General features: G+C 38.0%; 2 protein-coding genes across 2 annotated transcripts in view; both read left to right on the top strand.

Moving 5' to 3' along the window:
* ACER3 (alkaline ceramidase 3) overlaps positions 1–19,770 on the top strand; it is a 184,896-nt gene that overhangs the window by 42,816 nt on the left and 122,310 nt on the right. The gene's annotated exons all lie outside the window — the stretch shown is intronic.
* LOC307190362 (ubiquitin-conjugating enzyme E2 N) lies at positions 14,244–15,483 on the top strand. Its single transcript, XM_079929537.1, has one exon. The coding sequence runs from the start codon at positions 14,264–14,266 to the stop codon at positions 14,720–14,722; it is 459 nt and encodes a 152-aa protein (XP_079785663.1). The 5' UTR covers positions 14,244–14,263; the 3' UTR covers positions 14,723–15,483.

Consider the following 19,770-nt stretch of genomic DNA (forward strand, 5'->3'; position numbering starts at 1 on the left):
ATTATTCTAGGAGGTGGATCAAAAAATATCTTGCTGTGATTTATGTCAAAGTATTCTTCCTATGTTTTCTTCTAAGAGTTTTATAGTGTCCGGTGTTACATTTAGGTCTCAAATCCATTTTGAGTTTATTTTTGTGTATGGTGTTAGGGAGTGTTCTAATGTCATTCTTTTACATGTAGCTGTCCAGTTTTCCCAGCACCACTTATTGAAGAGACTGTCTTTTCTCCATTGTATATCCTTGCCTCCTTTGTTGTAGATTAGCTGACCGTAGGTGTGTGGCTTTATCTCTGGGCTTTCTATCTTGTTCCATTGATCTATACTTCTGTTTTTATGCCAGTACCATATTGTCTTGATTACTGTAGCTTTGTAGTATAGTCTGAAGTCAGGGAGTCTGATTCCTCCAGCTCCGTTTTTTTCCCTCAAGACTGCTTTGGCTATTTGGGGTCTTTTGTGTCTCCATACAAATTTTAAGATTTTTGGTTCTAGTTCTGTAAAAAATGCCATTGGTAATTTGATAGGGATTGCATTGAATCTGTAGATTGCTTTGGGTAGTGTAGTCATTTTCACAGTATTGATTCTTCCAATCCAAGAACATGGAATATCTCTCCATCTGTTGGTATCATCTTTAATTTCTTTCATCAGTGTCTTATAGTTTTCTGCATACAGGTCTTTTGTCTCCCTAGGTAGGTTTATTCCTAGGTATTATATTCTTTGTGTTACAGTGGTAAATGGGAGTGTTTCCTTAATTTCTCTTTCAGATTTTTCATCATTAGTGTATAGGAATGCAAGAGATTTCTGTGCATTAATTTTGTATCCTGCAACTTTACCAAATGCATTGATTAGCTCTAGTAGTTTTCTGGTGGCACTTTTAGGATTCTCTATATATAGTATCATGTCATCTGCAAACAGTGACAGTTTTACTTCTTCCTTTCCAATTTGTATTCCTTTTATTTCTTTCTCTTCTCTGATTGCCATGGCTAGGACTTCCAAAACTATGTTGAATAATAGTGGTGAGAGTGGACATCCTTGTCTCGTTCCTGACCTTAGAGGAAATTTTTCAGCTTTCAGTTTTTCACCATTGAGAATGATGTTTGCTGTGGGTTTGTCATATGTGGCCTTTATTACGTGGAGGTAGGTTCCCTCTATGCCCACTTTCTGGAGAGTTTTTATCATAAATGGGTGTTGAATTTTGTCAAAATCTTTTTCTGCATCTATTGAGATGATCATATGGTTTTTGTTCTTCAATTTGTTAATATGGTGTATCACATTGATTGATTTGCATATATTGAAGAATCCTTGCATCTGTGGGATAAATCCCACTTGATCATGGTGTATGATCCTTTTAATGTGTTGTTGGATTCTGTTTGCTAGTATTTTGTTGAGGATTTTTACATCTATATTCATCAGTGATATTGCTCTGTAATTTTCTTTTTTGGTAATATCTTTGTCTGGTTTTGGTATCAGGGTGATGGTGGCCTCATAGAATGAGTTTGGGAGTGTTCCTTCCTCTGTAATTTTTTGGAAGAGTTTGAGAAGGAAGGTTGTTAGCTCTTCTCTAAATGTTTGATAGAATTCACCTGTGAAGCCATCTGATCCTGGACTTGTGTTTGTTGGATGATTTTTAATCAGAGTTTCAGTTTCATTACTTGCGATTGGTCTGTTCATATTTTCTATTTCTTCCTCGTTTAGTCTTGGAAGCTTATACCTTTCTAAGAATTTTTCCATTTCTTCCAGGTTGTCCATTTTATTGGCATAGAGTCGCTTGTAGCAGTCTCTTAGGATGCTTTGTACTTCTGTGATGTCTGTTGTAACTTCTTGTTTTTCATTTTTAATTTTACTGATTTGAGTCCTCTCCCTCTTTTTCTTGATGAGTCTGGCTAATGGTTTATCAATTTTGTTTATCTTCTCAAAGAAGCAGCTTTTCGTTTTATTGATCTTTGCTATTGTTTTCTTTGTTTCTATTTCATTTATTTCTGTTCTGGTCTTTATGATTTCTTTCCTTCTGCTAACTTCGGGTTTTGTTTGTTCTTCTTTTTCTAGTTCCTTTAGGTGTAAGATTATATTGTTTATTTGAGATTTTTCTTGTTTCTTGAGTTAGGCTTGTATAGCTATAAACTTCCCTTTTAGAACTGCTTTTGCTGCATCCCATAGGTTTTGGATCATCGTGTTTTCATTGTCATTTGTCTCTAGGTACTTTTTGATTTCCTCTTTGATTTCTTCCGTGATCTCTTGGTTATTTAGTAACGTATTGTTTAGCCTCCATGTGTTTGTGTTTTTTACATTTTTTCCCCTGTAATTCATTTGTAATCTCATAGCGTGGTCAGAAAATAGGCTGGATATGATTTCAATTTTCTTAAATTTACTGATGCTTGATTTGTGACCCAAGATGTGATCCATCCTGGAGAATGTTCTGTGCACACTTGAGAAGAAAGTGTAATCTGCTGTTTTTGGGTGGAATGTCCTATAAATATCAATTAAATCTATATGGTTCATTGTGTCATTTTAAGCTTCTGTTTCCTTTTTTTATTTTCATTTTGGATGATCTGTCCATTGGTGTAAGTGAGGTGTTAAAGGCCCCCCCCCGTTACTGTGTTACTGTTGATTTCCTCTTTTATAGCTGTTAGCAGTTGCCTTATGTTTTGAGGTGCTTCTACGTTGGGTGCATATATATTTATAATTGTCATATCTTCTTCTTGGATTGATCCCTTGATCATTATGTAGTGTCCTTCCTTGTCTCTTGTAACATTCTTTATTTTAAAGTCTATTTTATCTGATACGAGTATTGCTACTCCAGCTTTCTTTTGATTTCCATTTGCATGGAATATCTTTTTCCATCCCCTCACGTTCAATCTCTATGTGTCCCTAGGTCTGAAGTGGATCTCTTGTAGACAGCATATATATGGGTCTTGTTTTTGTATCCATTCAGCAAGCCTGTGTCTATTGATTGGAGCATTTAATCCATTCACGTTTGAGGTAATTATCAATATGTGTGTTCCCATGACCATTTTCTTAATTGTTGGGTTTTTGTAGGTCCTTTTCTTCTCTTGTGTTTCCTACTTAGAGAGAAGTTCCTTTAGCATTTGTTGTAGAGCTGGTTTGGTGGTGTTGAATTCTCTTAGCTTTTGCTTGTCTGTAAAGCTTTTGATTTCTCCATCGAATCTGAATGAGATCCTTGCCGGGTAGAGTAATCTTGGTTGTAGGTTCTTCCCTTTCATCACTTTAATTATATCATGCCACTCTTTTCTGGCTTGTAGAGTTCATGCTGAGAAACCAGCTGTTGACCTTATGGGAGTTCCCTTGTATGTTATTTGTCGTTCTTCCCTTGCTGCTTTCAGTAATTTTTCTTTGTTTTTAATTTTTGCCAGTTTGATTATTATGTGTCTTGGCATGTTTCTTCTTGGGTTTATCCTTTATCCTCTCTGCACTTCCTGGACTTGGGTGGCTATTTCCCATGTTAGCACAGTTTTCGACTATAATCTCTTCACATGTTTTCTTGGGTCCTTTCTCTCTCTCTTCTCCTTCTGGGACCCCTATAATGCGAATGTTGGTGCGTTTAATGTTGTCCCAGAGGTCTCTTAGGCTGTCTTCATTTCTTTTCATTCTTTTTTCTTTATTCTGTTCCACAGCAGTGAATTCCACCATTCTGTCTTCCATATCACTTATCCGTTCTTCTGCCTCAGTATTCTGCTATTGATTCCTTCTAGTGTAGTTTTCATTTCAGTTATTGTATTGTTCATCTATGTTTGTTTGTTCTTTTATTCTTCTAGGTCTTTGTTAAACATTTCTTGCATCTTCTCGATCTTTGCCTCCGTTCTTTTCCCGAGGTCCTGGATCATCTTCACTATCATTATTCTGAATTCTTTTTCTGGAAGGTTGCCTAGATCCACTTTATTATTTGTTTTTCTGGGGTTTTATCTTGTTCCTTCATCTGGTACGTAGCCCTCTGCCTTTTCAACTTGTCTGTCCTTCTGTGAATGTGGTTTTTGTTCCACAGGCTGCAGGATTGTAGTTCTTCTTGCTTCTGCTGTCTGCCCTCTGGTGGTTGAGGCTATCTAAGAGGCTTGTGCAAGTTTCCTGATGGGAGGGACTGATGGTGGGTAGAGCTGGCTGTTGCTGTGGTGGGCAGAGCTCAGTAAAACTTTAATCTGCTTGACTGCTGATGGGTGGGGCTGGGTTCCCTTCCTGTTGGCTGTTTGGCCTGAGACAAGCCAACACTGGAGCCTGCAGGCCCTTTGGTGGGTCTAATGGCGGACTCTGGGAGGGCTCACGCCAAGGAGTACTTCCAAGAACTTCTGCTGCCAGTGTCCTTGTCCCCTTGGTGAGCCACAGCCACCGCCCGCCTCTGCTGGAAACCCTCCAACACTAGTGGGTAGGTCTGGTTCAGTCTCTGTGGGGTCACTGCCCCTTCCCCTGGGTCCCGATGTGCACACTACTTTGTGTGTGCCCTCCAAGAATGGAGTGTCTGTTTCCCCCAGTCCTGTCAGAGTCCTGCAAGCAAATCCCTCTAGCCTTTAAGTCTGATTCTGTTGGAAATTCTCCTCCCGTTGCCGGACCCCCAGGTTCAGAAGCCTGACATGGGGCTCAGAACCTTCACTCCAGTGGGTGGACTTTTGTGGTATGTGTTCTCCAGTTTGTGAGTCACCCACCCAGCAGATATGAGATTTGATTTTATTGTGATTGTGCCCCTACTACTGTCTCATTGTGGCCTCTCCTTTGTCTTTGGATGTGGGGTATCTTTTTTGGTGAGTACCAGTGTCTTCTGTCGATGATTGTTCAGCAGTTAATTGTGATTCTGGTGTTCTTGCAAGAAGACTGAGAGCATGTCCTTCTACTCCAATATCTTGGTTCAGGCTCCACAGTTTTCTGGTATGTTACATTTTAAAAATTGATATTGTGTCCATTGACAGATGAATGGATAAAGAAGATGTGGGACATATATACAATGGAGTATTACTCAGCCATAAAAAGAAAAGAAATTGAGTGATTTGCAGTGAGGTGAATGGACCTAGAGTCTGTCATACAGCGTGAAGTACGTCAGAAAGAGAAAAACAAATACCGTATGCTGACACATATAGATGGACTCTAAAAAAAAAATGGTTTTGAAGAACCTAGGGGCAGGACAGGAATAAAGACGCAGACGTAGAGAATGGACTTGAGGACATGGAGAGGGGGAAGAGCAAGCTGGGATGACGTGAGAGAGTGGCATGGACTTATATATACTATCAAATGTAAAATATTTGGCTAGTGAGAAGCAGCCACATAGCACAGGGAGATCAGATCAGTGCTTTGTGACTACCTAGAGGGGTGGGATAGGGAGGGTGGGAGGGAGCCGCATTGGGAGGGGATATGGGGATGTATATATACATATAGCTGATTCACTTCATTATACGTTTTACAGCAGAAACTAACACAACAGTGTAAAGCAATTAAACTCCAATAAATATGTTAAAATTTTTTTAAAATAATAAAAATTGATATTATGTTCATATGGATATTCTTCGTGAAAACAACTTTTCTTTTTTTCTTATTAGAAAGTAATTATTTCCCTGTTGTAGAACATTTTTAATTAGTCAGCAAATATTAATTGCTTACTTTCAATATGCCAGGCACAATGCTAAGCCTGAGAGAAACAGTGGTAAAGTCTTTGTGGAGTTCATAGTAGACTTGGGGAAGTATTCAAACAAACAAAGACTTTAACTCTTCAAAATATTGTGAAGGAAAAATTAAAGAAGATATAAAGAAGCAGAAAAAGAAAATGAAAAGCACCAGTAATCACTCTGCCCAGCATTATGTTATAAAATGAAATTGGTAAATATGGGACTTGACCCAAGCAGGTCCGTGATGCACAATTAAACTGCACAAGCAGGTGGCTTAGATTCCATGGTACCAGCTCCTACTGCTTCACCATCCCACCATCGTCCCATACCTGTGGCCTCATGGAAAATTTCTTAAGACCAGTTAATTATTTGCTATAAATTTTCCAGACTCTTCTATTTCTGTATGTATATACACATATATTTTTTAAATAAAAATATGATTATGTAATATTTTTGATGTGATTTTCTCACTTAATGAATATAATGAACACTTACATGCCTTTAAAAAGTAATTTACAAGATAAACTCCTATAGAATAAAAAGAAAAGTTTACCTTTAAATTAAAAAAAATTGAACCTACATTTCTCTATCAAAAGTGAAACAATATCTGTTGACTCCCTGCTTGTAAAATAATACTCTTAGCATGCATTGTTCTTTAAGTTTTCACTTACTTTACTTTTTATCATACAAGTCAAGGTAAGGGCCTGAAATATGGCAGTGACAGTGAAGATGGATGTAAGGGAACTCTACTCCTGTGAGCATTCTCATCCTTTGTCCATTGACCTTCTGCCTCCTGTGATAGCTAGGACCTCTTTCCTCTTTTCCTTTCCTTCTCCCCCAACCAGAAAGATTCTTCCATATGTATGTAAAGCATAAAGCAAGACACCTGTATAAATGTACATAAATAAGGATTTCACCGAAATACTGTTTAATAGAAAAACATAGGAAACAACCTAGAATGTCCATTGGTATGAGAATAGATACATAAAATTTGTTATATTCCTGTGATAGCATACTATACAGCAATTTAAAGGAATGATCTAGAGCATCATTTATCTAATGGATCTCTCAATTATAATTTTTATTAATAAAAACTGTTGGTGGGGCAGGAATATACAATGGAGAAAAGACAGTCTCTTCAATAAGTGGTGCTTGGAAAACTACACAGCTACATGTAAAATAATGAAATTAGAACAGTTTCTACATTGACACATCATAATCACCCACAGTCCATAGTTAATCTTAGGTTTCACTCTTGGTGTTGTATATTCTCCGGGCTTGGAAAAATGTATAATGACATATATCCATCATTGTGATATCATACAAAGTACTTTTACTGCCCTAAAATTACTCTGTGTTATGATGTGTCAATGTAGATTTATTTCTGGTAAGAAATGTACCATTCTAGTGAGCAGTGTGGATAATGGGGGAGGCCTTACATGTGTGGGGGCAGGGAGCACATGGGAAAACTCTCAATTTTTTTATAAAACCTAAAACTGCTCTAAAAAAAAAAAACAAAAACGTTCCCTAACACCCTACACAAAAATAAACTTAAAAATGGATTAAAGACCTAAAGGTAAGACCGGATACTATAAAACTCTTGGAGGAAAACATAGGCAGTACACTCTCTGACATAAATCACAGCAAGATCTTTTTGATCCACCTCCAAGAGTAATGAAAATAAAAACAAAAATAAACAAATGGGACCTAATTAAACTTAAAAGCTTTTGCTCGGCAAAGGAAGCCATCAACAAACGAAAAGAAAACCCACAGAATGGGAGAAAATATTTGCAAATGAAGCGACCGACAAGGGATTAATCTCCAAAATATACAAACAGCTCATGCAGGTCAATATCAAAAAAACAACCCAATCAAAAATGGGCAGAAGAGCTAAATAGACGTTTCTCCAAAGAAGACATACTGATGGCCAAGAGGCACATGAAAAGATGTTCAACATCACTAATTATTAGAGAAATGCAAATCAAAACTACAATGAGGTATTACCTCACACTGGTTAGAATGGCCATCATCAAAAAATCTACAAATAATAAATGCTGGAGAGGGTGTGGGGAAAAGGGAACCCTCCTACACTGTTGGTGGGAATGTAAACTGGTACAGCCACTACGGAGAACAGTTTGGAGATTCCTTAATAAACTAAAAATAGAGCTACCATATGATCCAACAATCCCACCCCTGGCCATATATCCGGAGAAAACCATAATTCGAAAGGATACATGCATCCCAGTGTTCATAGCTTCTCTATACACTTTAAAGAAACTCCCCCACCCCCACCCCCAGTGATGATACCCTGAGGTACAAATTCAGGAAACAAACATTCTTTAAAATACATTGGGCCAGGAACCAGTTATTATGAGAGATACCAATACTCCCTGTCTAGCAACTTTTGTGTTATTATCCAGTTATTTCTTCTACTCTTGAAAGTTTTTGTGTAAATTACAACTCACCAGACACTATTTCAAATGAATCTATTGTGAAACCTGTGCTATTTAGCTAACTTGTTATTAGTGGACTTGCTGCTGGTGTGATTATGTCTCTGTTTCTGTGGTTACTTCTTTCATATTTTTGGCAACAAGGATAACATACTTATCTGGTGACTTTCTTGAGTGCATTTATTTGTTTTCATCCTGATTTTTAACTGTTCAGATTTACAAGATTTTTTTTTTTAATTTTTAATTTAAAATTGTTTTTCACTGTGTAGCATGCAGGATCCTAGTTCCCCGACCAGGGATCAAACCTATGCCCCCTGCATTGGAAGTGCGGAGGCTTAACCACTGGACCACCAGGGAAGTCCACAAGATTATTTTTGAATCTAAGGAAATAAGCCCACAATGTCCAGTTTTATAAAACTATTGTTGCTTATCATGGTATACAAACTATAATTTTCACAGATAACCATTTTTTATTCTTTTTTTTAAGATTACATGTAATTCCAGTGAATCTATTATTGTGTTTTTTCTAACAAATGATTTATAGTTGTATATTTTTCTAAACTCTTTTACCTTATTAGAATAAAACTGTTTATCTTATTATAGAATAAAATCTTAGGAAGGGAACTAACATTTATTGTATACCTACTCAGTTTCCTTTTGCAGTATTTTATCATCATAGCGATAGGTATTGAACCTAATCTACATATGAGAAGATTAAGCCTTAAGGTGGTTAAATAAACTGAATAAACATTTCATAAAATATACTATTAATAAAAAGAAAAATGAATAAACATAAAAGTAATTCAGGGGCTTCCCTGGTGGCGCAGTGGTTAAGAGTCCGCCTGCCGATGCAGGGGACACGGGTTCGTGCCCTGGTGTGGGAAGATCCCACATGCCGCAGAGCGGCTGGGCCCCTGAGCCATGGCCACTGAGCCTGCGCATCCAGAGCCTGTGCTCTGAAACGGGAGAGGCCACAACTGTGGGAGGCCCGCGTACCACACACACCAAAAAAAAAGCAATTCAGTAACCCAAAGAAATATAATGCTACATAATTTTTCACCTCTTAAATAAGACATTATATTATTCAGTTTTAGGGTTATACTGTGAGCCACTCAGCCTTACACACTGCTAATAGAACGCTTGTTCCAACCATTCTGGAAAGCAGTTTGGTTGTGTTGTGTAATGTACCCACAAGTAAAATGATTAATAAAGTGATTATCATATGTTGGAACATTATACTGCCATCCAAATTATTATTTTCAAGATTATTAAGTTACATGGATGAATACTCACGTGATAATGTTAAGTACGAAAATTGGCATTCAGTACTATTGAAGTTATAGTATGATTCTAAATTATTGTACAATTGTAAATTTATTTTAATTAGGTGGAAATACATAAAAATATTAACAGTATGGTGGAAAGCTTATGCATGATTTTGATTTTATATTTCTGTGTTTTCCAGGTTTTTTTCCAATGGACATATAGTGCCATTATATTCATAAAAACTATTTTTAGAGCTGTAAAGTTCTTTATAGTTTTTTTTTTTGCGGTACGCGGGCCTCTCACTGCTGTGGCCTCTCCCGCTGCGGAGCACAGGCTCTGGACGCGCAGGCTTAGCGGCCATGGCCCACGGGCCCAGCCGCTCCGCGGCATGTGGGATCCTCCCGGCCCGGGGCACGAACCCGTGTCCCCTGCATCGGCAGGCGGACTCTCAACCACTGCGCCACCAGGGAAGTCCAGTTCTTTATAGTTTTTAAGGTTACTCTCTACAGTGTCTGCTACTGTATGGTGTGTCATGTCTGCTACTCTCTGCCCATCTGCCCTTTTCCTCAGAACAATGTTCTCTGCTTCATTATACACTTTGCCTAAATATGGATGTTTTGACTTTAGCTTTATGCTACCTTTCAGTACAAGTATCCAAAAGAGTGTTGCTTTTATTTGAGTCCTAATTTTAATTTTTCAGTCAAAAAGTCTGGAATTTGTGTGAGATTTGTCTGGGGGGATGAGGGAATGGGGAAGATCTTGTAACCTCCCATTATCTACTCCAGAAGGGGCTAGGGAGCCAACACTAAAAGGAAGCTGGACACTTTCTCCAAGAGAAGATTCTACTCCTAGAAATTCATCCTGTGAACTTAATAAAATGAATAAACAATTATGTTCAAGGTTGTAGTGGCTTGAAAGGTATCTCCCCGATGTTTATGTCTACCCGGAGCCTTGGAATGTGACCTTATTTGGAAATAGGGTCCTTGTAGATATAATTACTTAAAGATCCTGAGATGAAGTCATACTGGATTTAGAGTGGGGTCTAAGTCCAGTGACTGATAGTTTTATAAGAAGAAAACACACAGAGACAGAGAGAGAAGAAAGCTGTGAAGATGAGGGTGAGATTGGAGTGATGTGTCTACAAGCCAAGTAACGCCAAGATTTGCCAGCAGCAGCCGCAAGCTAAGAGAAAAGTATGGGACAGATTTTCGCTCAGAGCCTTCAGAAGGAACCAGTCCTACTGACACCTTGATTTCTGACTTCTGGCCTCCCGAAGAATAAATTTTTGTTGTTTTAAGTCACCCAGTTTGTGGTAATTTGTTATGGTAGCCCTAGAAAACTAATACAGATGTTTACAGCATTTTTGTTCCGAAGTAAAAACCTGGAAATAACATAACTGTCCACCAATAAGGGATTGATTATATAAATTATAATATATCCATAAAATGTAATACTATGTGATCATTTGTTAAAATGATAGGTCTCTATTTATAGATTAAAAATTGTTCATGTAATCTTTTTTCTTTATTTTTATCTTCCAGTTTTATTAAGATATAATTGACATACAACTCTGTATAAGTTTAAGGTATACAGCATAATGATTTGACTTCCATACCTCTGAAATGATTACCACAATAAGTTTAGTGAATATCCATCATCACATAGAGATACAGAATTAAAGAAATAGAAAAATTTTTTTCCTTGTGATGAGAACTCTTAGAATTTATTCTCTTAACAACTTTCATATGTAATATACAGCAGTGCTAATTATATTTATCATGTTGTATGTTACATTGCTAGTACTATTATAGTACAGTTATTGTATAACTGGAAGTTTGTGCCATTTTACTACCTTCATCCAATTCTGCCTCCCCCTACCCCCCACCTGTGGGTAACCAAAATCTGATCTCTTTTTCTATGAATTTGTTTTTGAAGTATAATTGACCTACAGCACTATGTTAGTTCCTGGTACATAACATAATGATTTGATTATTTCTAGACATTTCAGAATGATCACAATAAGTCTAGTTACCATCTGTCACCATACAAAGGTATTACATAATTATTAGCTGTATTCACTACACTGTACATTTCATACCTGTGACTCATTTATTTTGTAACTGGAAATTTGTACCTCTTGATCTCCCTCAGCAGTCCCTCTCCCCTCTGGCAACCACCTTTTTGTTCTCTTATCTATGAGTCTGTTTCTGTTTAGTTATGTTTGTTCATTTGTTTTGTTTTTTAGATTCCACATATAAGTGAAATCGTACAGTATTTGTCTTTCTCTGACTTATTTCACTTAGCATAATACGCTCCAAGTCCGTCCATTTTGCTGCAAATGTCAAAATTTCATTCTTTTTTTATGGCTGAGTAGTATTTTAGTGTGTGTGTGTGTGTGTGTGTGTGTGTGTGTGTGTGTGCGTGTGCACGTGCACGTATCTCACATCTTATTTATTTGGGCTGAGCTGCTCAGCTTGTGGGATCTCAGTTCCTCGACACAGGAATTGAACCCAGGCCACAGAAGTGAAAGCCTGGAATCCTAACCACTAGCCACCAGGGAACTCCCACATCTTCTTTGTCTATTCATTTGTTGATAGACACTTAGGTTGCTTCCATATCTTTGCAGTTGTAAATAATGCTGCCATGAACATTGGGGTGTGTGTATCTTTTCAAATTAATGCTTTCCTTTTTTTCAGATACATACCCAGGAGTGGAATTGCTGGGTCATATGGTGGTTCTATTTTTAGTTTTTTTGAGGAACCACTATACTGTTTACCACAGTGGCTGCACCAATTTACATTTCCACCAACAACGTATGGGGGTTCCCTTTTCTCCACATCCTCACCAACATTTGTTATTTGTGGGGTTTTTTTAAAAATAAATTTATTTACTTATTTATTTTTGGCTGTGTTGAGTCTTCATTGTTGCACATGGGCTTTCTCTAGTTGCAGTGAGCAGGGGCTACTCATTGCAGTGCTTCTCTTATTGCAAAGCATGGGCTCTAGGCACACGGGCTTCAGTAGTTGTGACGTGCGGGCTCAGTAGTTGTGGCTCATGGGCTCTAGAGCGCAGGCTCAGTAGTCGTGGCACACGGGCTTAGTTGCTTGGCGGCATGTGGGAATCTTCCCAGACTGGGGATCGAACCTGTGTCCCCTGCGTTGGTAGGCGGATTCTCAGCCACTGTGCCACCAGAGAAACCTTTTTTTTTTTTTTTTGATGATAGCCATTCTGACAGGTGTGTTGGGTGATATCTTACTGAGGGTTTTTTTTTTTTTAATAAATTTATTTATTTATTTATTTATTTTTGGCTGCATTGGGTGTTCGTTGCTGCGTGTGGGCTTTCTCTAGTTGTAGCAAGCAGGGGCTATTTTTCGTTGCAGTGTGCAGGCTTCTCATTGTGCTGGCTTCTCTTTGTTGCGGAGCATGGGCTCTAGGTGTGTGGGCTTCACTAGTTGTGGCACACAGGTGCAGTAGTTGTGGTGCATGGGCTTAGTTGCTCTGCAGCATGTGGGATCTTCCCAGACCAGGACTCGAACCTGTGTCCCCTGCATTGGCAAGCAGATTCTTAACCACTACGCCACCAGGGAAGTACCTCACTCTGGTTTTAACTTGCACTTCTCTGATGATTAATGATGTTAAGCATCTTTTTATGTGCCTCTTGACATCTGTATGTCTTCTTTGGAAAAATGTCTATTCAGGTCTTCTGCCCATTTAAAAAAATTTTTTTTCTTTTAATGTTGAGTTGTATGAGCTGTTTATATATTTTGGATATTAACCCCTTGTAAGTCATATCACGTGTAAGTATCTTCTCCCCTTTGGTAGGTGGCCTTTTCTTTTCGTTGATGGTTTCCTTCACTGTGCAAAAGCTTTTTAGTTGATGTAGTCCCATTTGTTTATTTTTGCTTTTGTTTCCCTTGCCTGGGGAGACATATCCAAAAAATATTGCTAAGACTGATGTCAAAGGGCATACTGCCTATCTTTTCTTCTAGAAGTTTTATGGTTTCAGGTCTTACATTTAAGTCTTTAATCCATTTTGATTTTATTTTTTTATATGGTATGAAAAAGCAATCCAGTTTGATTATTTTGCATGTAGCTGTCTGATTTTCCCAGCACCATTTATTGAAGAGGCTATCTTTTCCCCATTGTATATTCTTGCCTCCTTGGTCATAGATTAATTGCCCATATATGTGTGGGTTCATTTCTGGGCTCTCTGTTCTGTTCCATTGAGCTATGTGTGTGTTTTTGTGCCAGTACCATGCTGTTTTGATTACTGTAGCTTTGTAATATAGTTTGAAATCAGGGAGCATGATAGCTCCAGCTTTATTCTTCTTTCTCAAGATTGTTTTGGCTATTCAGGGTCTTTTGTGTTTTCATACAAATTTTAGAATTATGTGTTCTAGCTTTGTGACACATGCCATTGGTATTTTGATAGGGATTGCATTGAATTTGTAGATTGCCTTGAACAGAATGGTCATTTTAACAATATTAGTTCTTCCAATCCATGAGCACAGTATATCTTTCCATCTGTGTTGTCTTTAATTTCTTTCATCAGTGTTTTATGGTTTTCCAAGTACAGGTCTTTTCTTCCTTAGTTAGATTTATTCGCAGGTATTTTATTCTTTTTGATGTGATTGTAAATGAGATTGTTTTCTTAATATCTCTTTCTGATAGTTCATTGTTAATGTATAGAAATGCAACAAATTTCTATATATTAGTTTTGTGTGTTACAGCTTTACCAAATTCATTGATGAGTTCTAGCAGTTTTTTTGGTGGTGTCTTTAGGATTTTATGTATAGTATTGATATTATGTCAGTTGCAAACAGTAACAGTTTTACTTCTTCCTTTCCAACTTTGATTCCTTTTATTTTTCTTGTCTTGATTGCTGTGGTTAGGACTTTCAATACTATGTTGAATAAAAGTGGCAAGAGTGGGAACTCGGGATCTGACAAGATGGCCGGGCTGCCCCGCAGGATTATCAAGGAAACCCAGCGTTTGCTGGCAGAGCCAGTTCCCGGCATTAAAGCAGAACCAGATGAGAGCAACGCCCGTTATTTTCATGTGGTCATTGCTGGCCCTCAGGATTCCCCCTTTGAGGGAGGGACTTTTAAACTTGAACTATTCCTTCCAGAAGAATACCCAATGGCAGCCCCTAAAGTACGTTTCATGACCAAAATTTATCATCCTAATGTAGACAAGTTGGGAAGAATATGTTTAGATATTTTGAAAGATAAGTGGTCCCCAGCACTGCAGATCCGCACAGTTCTGCTATCGATCCAGGCTTTGTTAAGTGCTCCCAATCCAGATGATCCATTAGCAAATGATGTAGCGGAGCAGTGGAAGAGCAACGAAGCCCAAGCCATAGAAACAGCTAGAGCATGGACTAGGCTATATGCCATGAATAATATTTAAATCGATCCGATCATCAAGTGTGCATCACTTCTCTTGTTCTGCCAAGACTTCTTCCTTTTTTGTTTGCATTTAATGGACACAGTCTTAGAAACATTACAGAATAAAAGCCCCAGACATCTTCAGTCCTTTGGTGATTAAATGCACATTAGCAAATCTATGTCTTGTCCTGATTCACTGTTGTAAAGCATGAGCAGAGGCTAGAAGTGTCATCTGGATGGTTGCGAGACGTTTAAAAGCAGTGGCCCTTCTCTGCTTTTATTCATTTCCCCATCATGGTTTGAGTATAAAGCACTGTGAATGAAGGTAGTTGTCAGGGTTAGCTGCAGGGGTGTGGGTGTTTTTCTTTATTATTATTATTTTTTTGGTGGTGGGGGGAAGGTAGTTTTATTTTAATTTTATGGGCTCCTTTCCCCCTTTTTATGGTGATCTGATTGCATTGGTTAAAAGCAGCTAACCAGTTCTTTAGAATATGCTCTCTAGCCAAGTCTAACTTTATTTAGACACTGTAGATGGACAAGCTTGATTGTTTGAACCAAAATGGGAACATTAAACAAACATCACAGCCCTCACTAATAACATTGTGACTTTGCTGTCAAGTGTAGAATCCTCCCTTCAAGAAAAAGCTTGTGACCATTTTGTATGGCTTGTCTGGAAACTTCTGTAAATCTTATGTTTTAGTAAAATATTTTTTGTTATTCTAAAAAAAAAAAAAAAAAAAAAAAAGTGGCAAGAGTGGTTATCCTTGTCTTTTTCCTGATTTTAGAGGAAATGCTTTCAGACTTTCACCCTTGAGTAAGATGTTAGCTGTGGGCTTATCATATATGGCCTTTATCACATTGAGGTATGTTCCCTCAGGGCAATGATACACTGTTAAAGAAAAAGGTTATAGCACCCTGATCACTCTTTGGGGGAGGGATACCTGAATCTTGATCAGAGTAACTTGGAGGTAGTGTAACAGTCCAATTTTTTCCCCCTTGTGCCTAATATATATGAAAATGAACTATTTTAAACCATTTTTTGCATGTTTTAAGGCAGTTTGGGAATTTTTTTATGCCACTGGAGAAAAACTTAATGAAAATAAATCATAAAAATGTGGACAGTGTCTTTGGTGAGATTTTAATAGTAATAAATAGCTTGCATTTTTATTAAAGTTAATTTAGTCTAAAATTTTAAATGTACTTTACAGGACTTGTACATTCATGATGTTTAAGTGATGTATTTCAACTCTAAGTAAATGAAGGGTGAATGAAAAATTATAGTGAAATTAGTTTGGAGTGAAGGATGAATCTGTTAAATCAAATTAATTTGAGAGTAAAGAATGACTCCAGGGCTTCCCTGGTGGCACAGTGGTTGAGAGTCCGCCTGCCGATGCAGGGGACACGGGTTCGTGCCCCGGTCCGGGAAGATCCCACATGCCGCGGAGCGGCTGGGCCCGTGAGCCATGGCCGCTGAGCCTGCGCGTCCGGAGCCTGTGCTCCGCAATGGGAGAGGCCACAACAGTGAGAGGCCCGCGTACTGCAAAAAAAAAAAAAAAAAAGAATGATTCCATTATATCATAATTGAACTGCATCTAAAATAAAGTCACTTAGGTTTTAAATATCTTTACTGTTTTGTAAATTTGATACTAGTTTAATTTGCATGAGGGCAGAGTCTTCTGTTTTCCTTTGTATTCCCTTACATACAATGCTTTTCAGAGTAGATGCTCAGTATTTGCTACTGAATGACTGGATGAATGTAAGGCAACTGCTCTTAAGTTTAACTTAAAGAGATAAGACATAAATATCTATATTCTGATTTAGTGAAAAGAGAGCTATCTGTGGAAGGCAATCTGTGCTAAGTGCCAGATGAGAGGTTAGAATAAGTGCTGTAAAAAGAGAGTGATCATTTTCAGTAGGGTGATTAGGCAAAACTAACTTTATTTAGTTGGGCCCTGAAAAGAACATTTTAATAAAAATGGAGAGAAAGTAGAAATTATAAAAAATCTTGATTTCATCAAGTATTTCTCCAGAGAGTTTAAGACTGTCTTATTTCCCTTTTTCTGACTCTTTTCTTCACCATGTTTATCTGTTAACTGTTTATTCTCACTGTTCAGCTCTCATCTTTGAACTTTTTTCAAAGTAGTATTATATACAGGTAATGCTCTTTTTGCTATGAGTCTTTCCTCTCCTCTATAACCTCCGTCTGGTTAGGCTAGAGTTTACCTGAGCCATAATTGATATGGAGCTCCCAGGTTCTTCTCTTATCTCTTTACTGCTATGTATTTGACCTTTCTTCCCAAATCTAAAATGTACTTCCTCTTGAATGTAATATGATCATTTCCATTTTTACAATATGTGGTCTTAAAATATTTTTGTTATAACTTACATGCAGTGTAAGTGCAAGTACATGCAAGTGAAAGTGTAACTTAGATGTTTTTTAAAAATAATGTGAAAAACCAGTTTTCATAAATTAAATAATGTTTTGAAGCTACTTTCTGTGCTGCAGAGGAAGTAGGGTGCTTCTTGTATTGATAGTGATAAAGACTTCTTATCTTTCCCTCTTTCAAGGCATAGCTCAAGTGCCACCTGCTTAATGAAGCCTTTCTTGGGTTCCCTTCTTCCATATGCTGTTTGTGCTCTTTGGTCCTGCTTTTCTCCCTTACTTGTTGTTTACCTGTCTGTCTTTTCTACTACATTGTATATATACTTTCTCAGGACAGCAACTACAGTTGCTAGCCTTTCTTCCTATCTCCTGATTCAGTGCCTTGCCCACAGAAAATTCTTAATGAATGTTTGTCAAATTGAATTGAATTTGTGTTTATCGCTTTTTAAAGTAAGACATACCTATAATAGTTTCCTGTTTTTATTCTGATATCTATCTTAATTAAAAGCTGCTAAGGAGCTCCTAGTACTATAACATGCATGTATATAATTTTGTTTTTTAAACTTAGTGAATAAGAGTACTCAACTTTTCTTGTTATTGGTCTGGATTGGAAGACAAACTTTCTCCCTTGTGACAGCTGTTGAGCTGATCCAAGTACCAAGGCAATTCCCAGGCAGCACTTAATTCTTAACATAGCAAGCTTGTGGAAGTTCCTATATAATGTTCAGTGGATCTTTCTCATATCAGAAATAATCTTTACATGTGTTATTTGGTCATATTTTCATCATTTTAATTATTTTAAAAGTATCTTCCCCCTTTTTATAGGTCAGGAAACTAAGGCTTAAGCATAAATAAGTTGCCCTCTTCACACAGCTAAAAAGTGGTAGTAGGTATGAACACAGTGTTGCCTTCTATAATTGAGGAGATTAAATTAGATGATCTCCCTGTCTTTTTCTAGCTCCAAAGACTCTGAAGTTCTGGGAATCTTTAACATTATTTGAGCACTTGCATAAACAGTAAAATATTTGACAAAATGAACTTGCTTTGGGGAAAGTACTCGGTTGCTTTCAGGCTCAAATCAGTTAGTTACTGCTTTCATCTAGCTCATTTGCTGACTGTGCAGGAGGGATCCCTCACAGTGGCAGTGAAGCAGTATAGATCACTTTTTCAGCTTCACCAGGTTTTAATGCTACTATTTTTTGGGGTGGTGGTTACACAATTGTAAATACAACTGAGCTCTAAATTATCTACCTGGTTGCCCCAGGGCTCTGTATTTTGCCAAACTTGGGAGCACTTTTAAGACTGCTGAGCACACTAGCTCCACCTACTGTCAGGCTGAGGTAAACATCTTCCTACTGTATCTTCATTCAGAGTTGTTTCAAACTTACTCTCTTGCACATTACCTTTTTCCCCTGACCTTCTTTCTTATACTTGTGATATTTGAGTTTTCTTTTCACGTGCTAAAAGATGGCTTTACCTGTTAAGAAGTCTTGAAATTATTGAAATGTCATCAGCTTTGTCCATAATTTGTACTGAGGGGAGAATTCAGAGATATTGTGTTTGGGAGTATAAAAATATGGTTTTCAGATTTTTAAAAAAATCCCATAAGTCCATATCAAAACAAGATTCCCTGTAGAAAAAATAGATTTTTCTTACTTTAAAGTTTTAGTACACTACTGTGTGGTATATGAATGAATCTCTAGTTTTCATTTCTGGAAAAAAACCTGTTTTTTTTTTTTTTTTTTTTTTTTTGCGATACGCAGGCCTCTCACTGTTGTGGCCTCTCCCGTTGCGGAGCACAGGCTCCGGACGCGCAGGCTCAGCGGCCATGGCTCACGGGCCCAGCCGCTCCGCGGCACACGGGATCCTCCCGGACCGGGGCACAAACCGGTGTCCCCTGCATAGGCAGGCGGACTCTCAACCACTGCGCCACCAGGGAAGCCCACAAAATACCCTGTTTTAATGGAATCTTCTAGAAGCACCCCAAACTCAATTTAACTCTTATAGAAGAAATTTAGCCTTTATTTTCTATCATTCCCTTATATTATTAATATTTTAATTTTAAATTACAAGAACAATATAATCACATTGTAGAAAATATGAAAAAAAGAAGAGAAAAAGCCATCACTTTACCATCTTAAGACTCTCTTATTTTGGTGCTTGGGGAACCCTCATCAGGCATAGTTTGGCCCAGCAATGATAAACATATATGTTTTGGTAAAAACAAGTTTTATAGTTGTTATCAGTAATAGTTATCAGTTTATTCCCTCTCTGCCCCAAATTCGTCATTTATCTCATGCTCTGTGAAAATGGACCTGGGCCCTTTAAATTTGCTTCCTTTGCCAGCTAGCCGGATGTTAAGCTTTGTCAGTAGAGGGCGCTGGAGAGACGTTGCAAGAGGAAGAGTTTTCCTTCGTGGTTGTAGTGTGCTGGCTTGGTGGCTTCTTAAGTGCCTGGCTCTTGCAGTGCCAGTGGTTCATTCAGCCTCTGTCTCATACAATGCCCAGATCCTGAAGTTTGCTCAGCTTCTCCAGTGCCAGCTCATGCATTACTGCAGTCAGCAGCACCCAGTGGCCAGTAGCTCCCCACTCCAGGTGATCAGCTTTCCCCAACATCCCAGAGGGCAGATTAAAGACAAGTTCCTAAGGGTGGATTTTCACTGAGGTCAGCAGGGGTGTCATCACAGC

Source organism: Stenella coeruleoalba (assembly GCF_951394435.1).
Source record: "Stenella coeruleoalba genome assembly, chromosome: 8".
NCBI classification, from domain to species: Eukaryota; Metazoa; Chordata; class Mammalia; order Artiodactyla; family Delphinidae; genus Stenella; species Stenella coeruleoalba.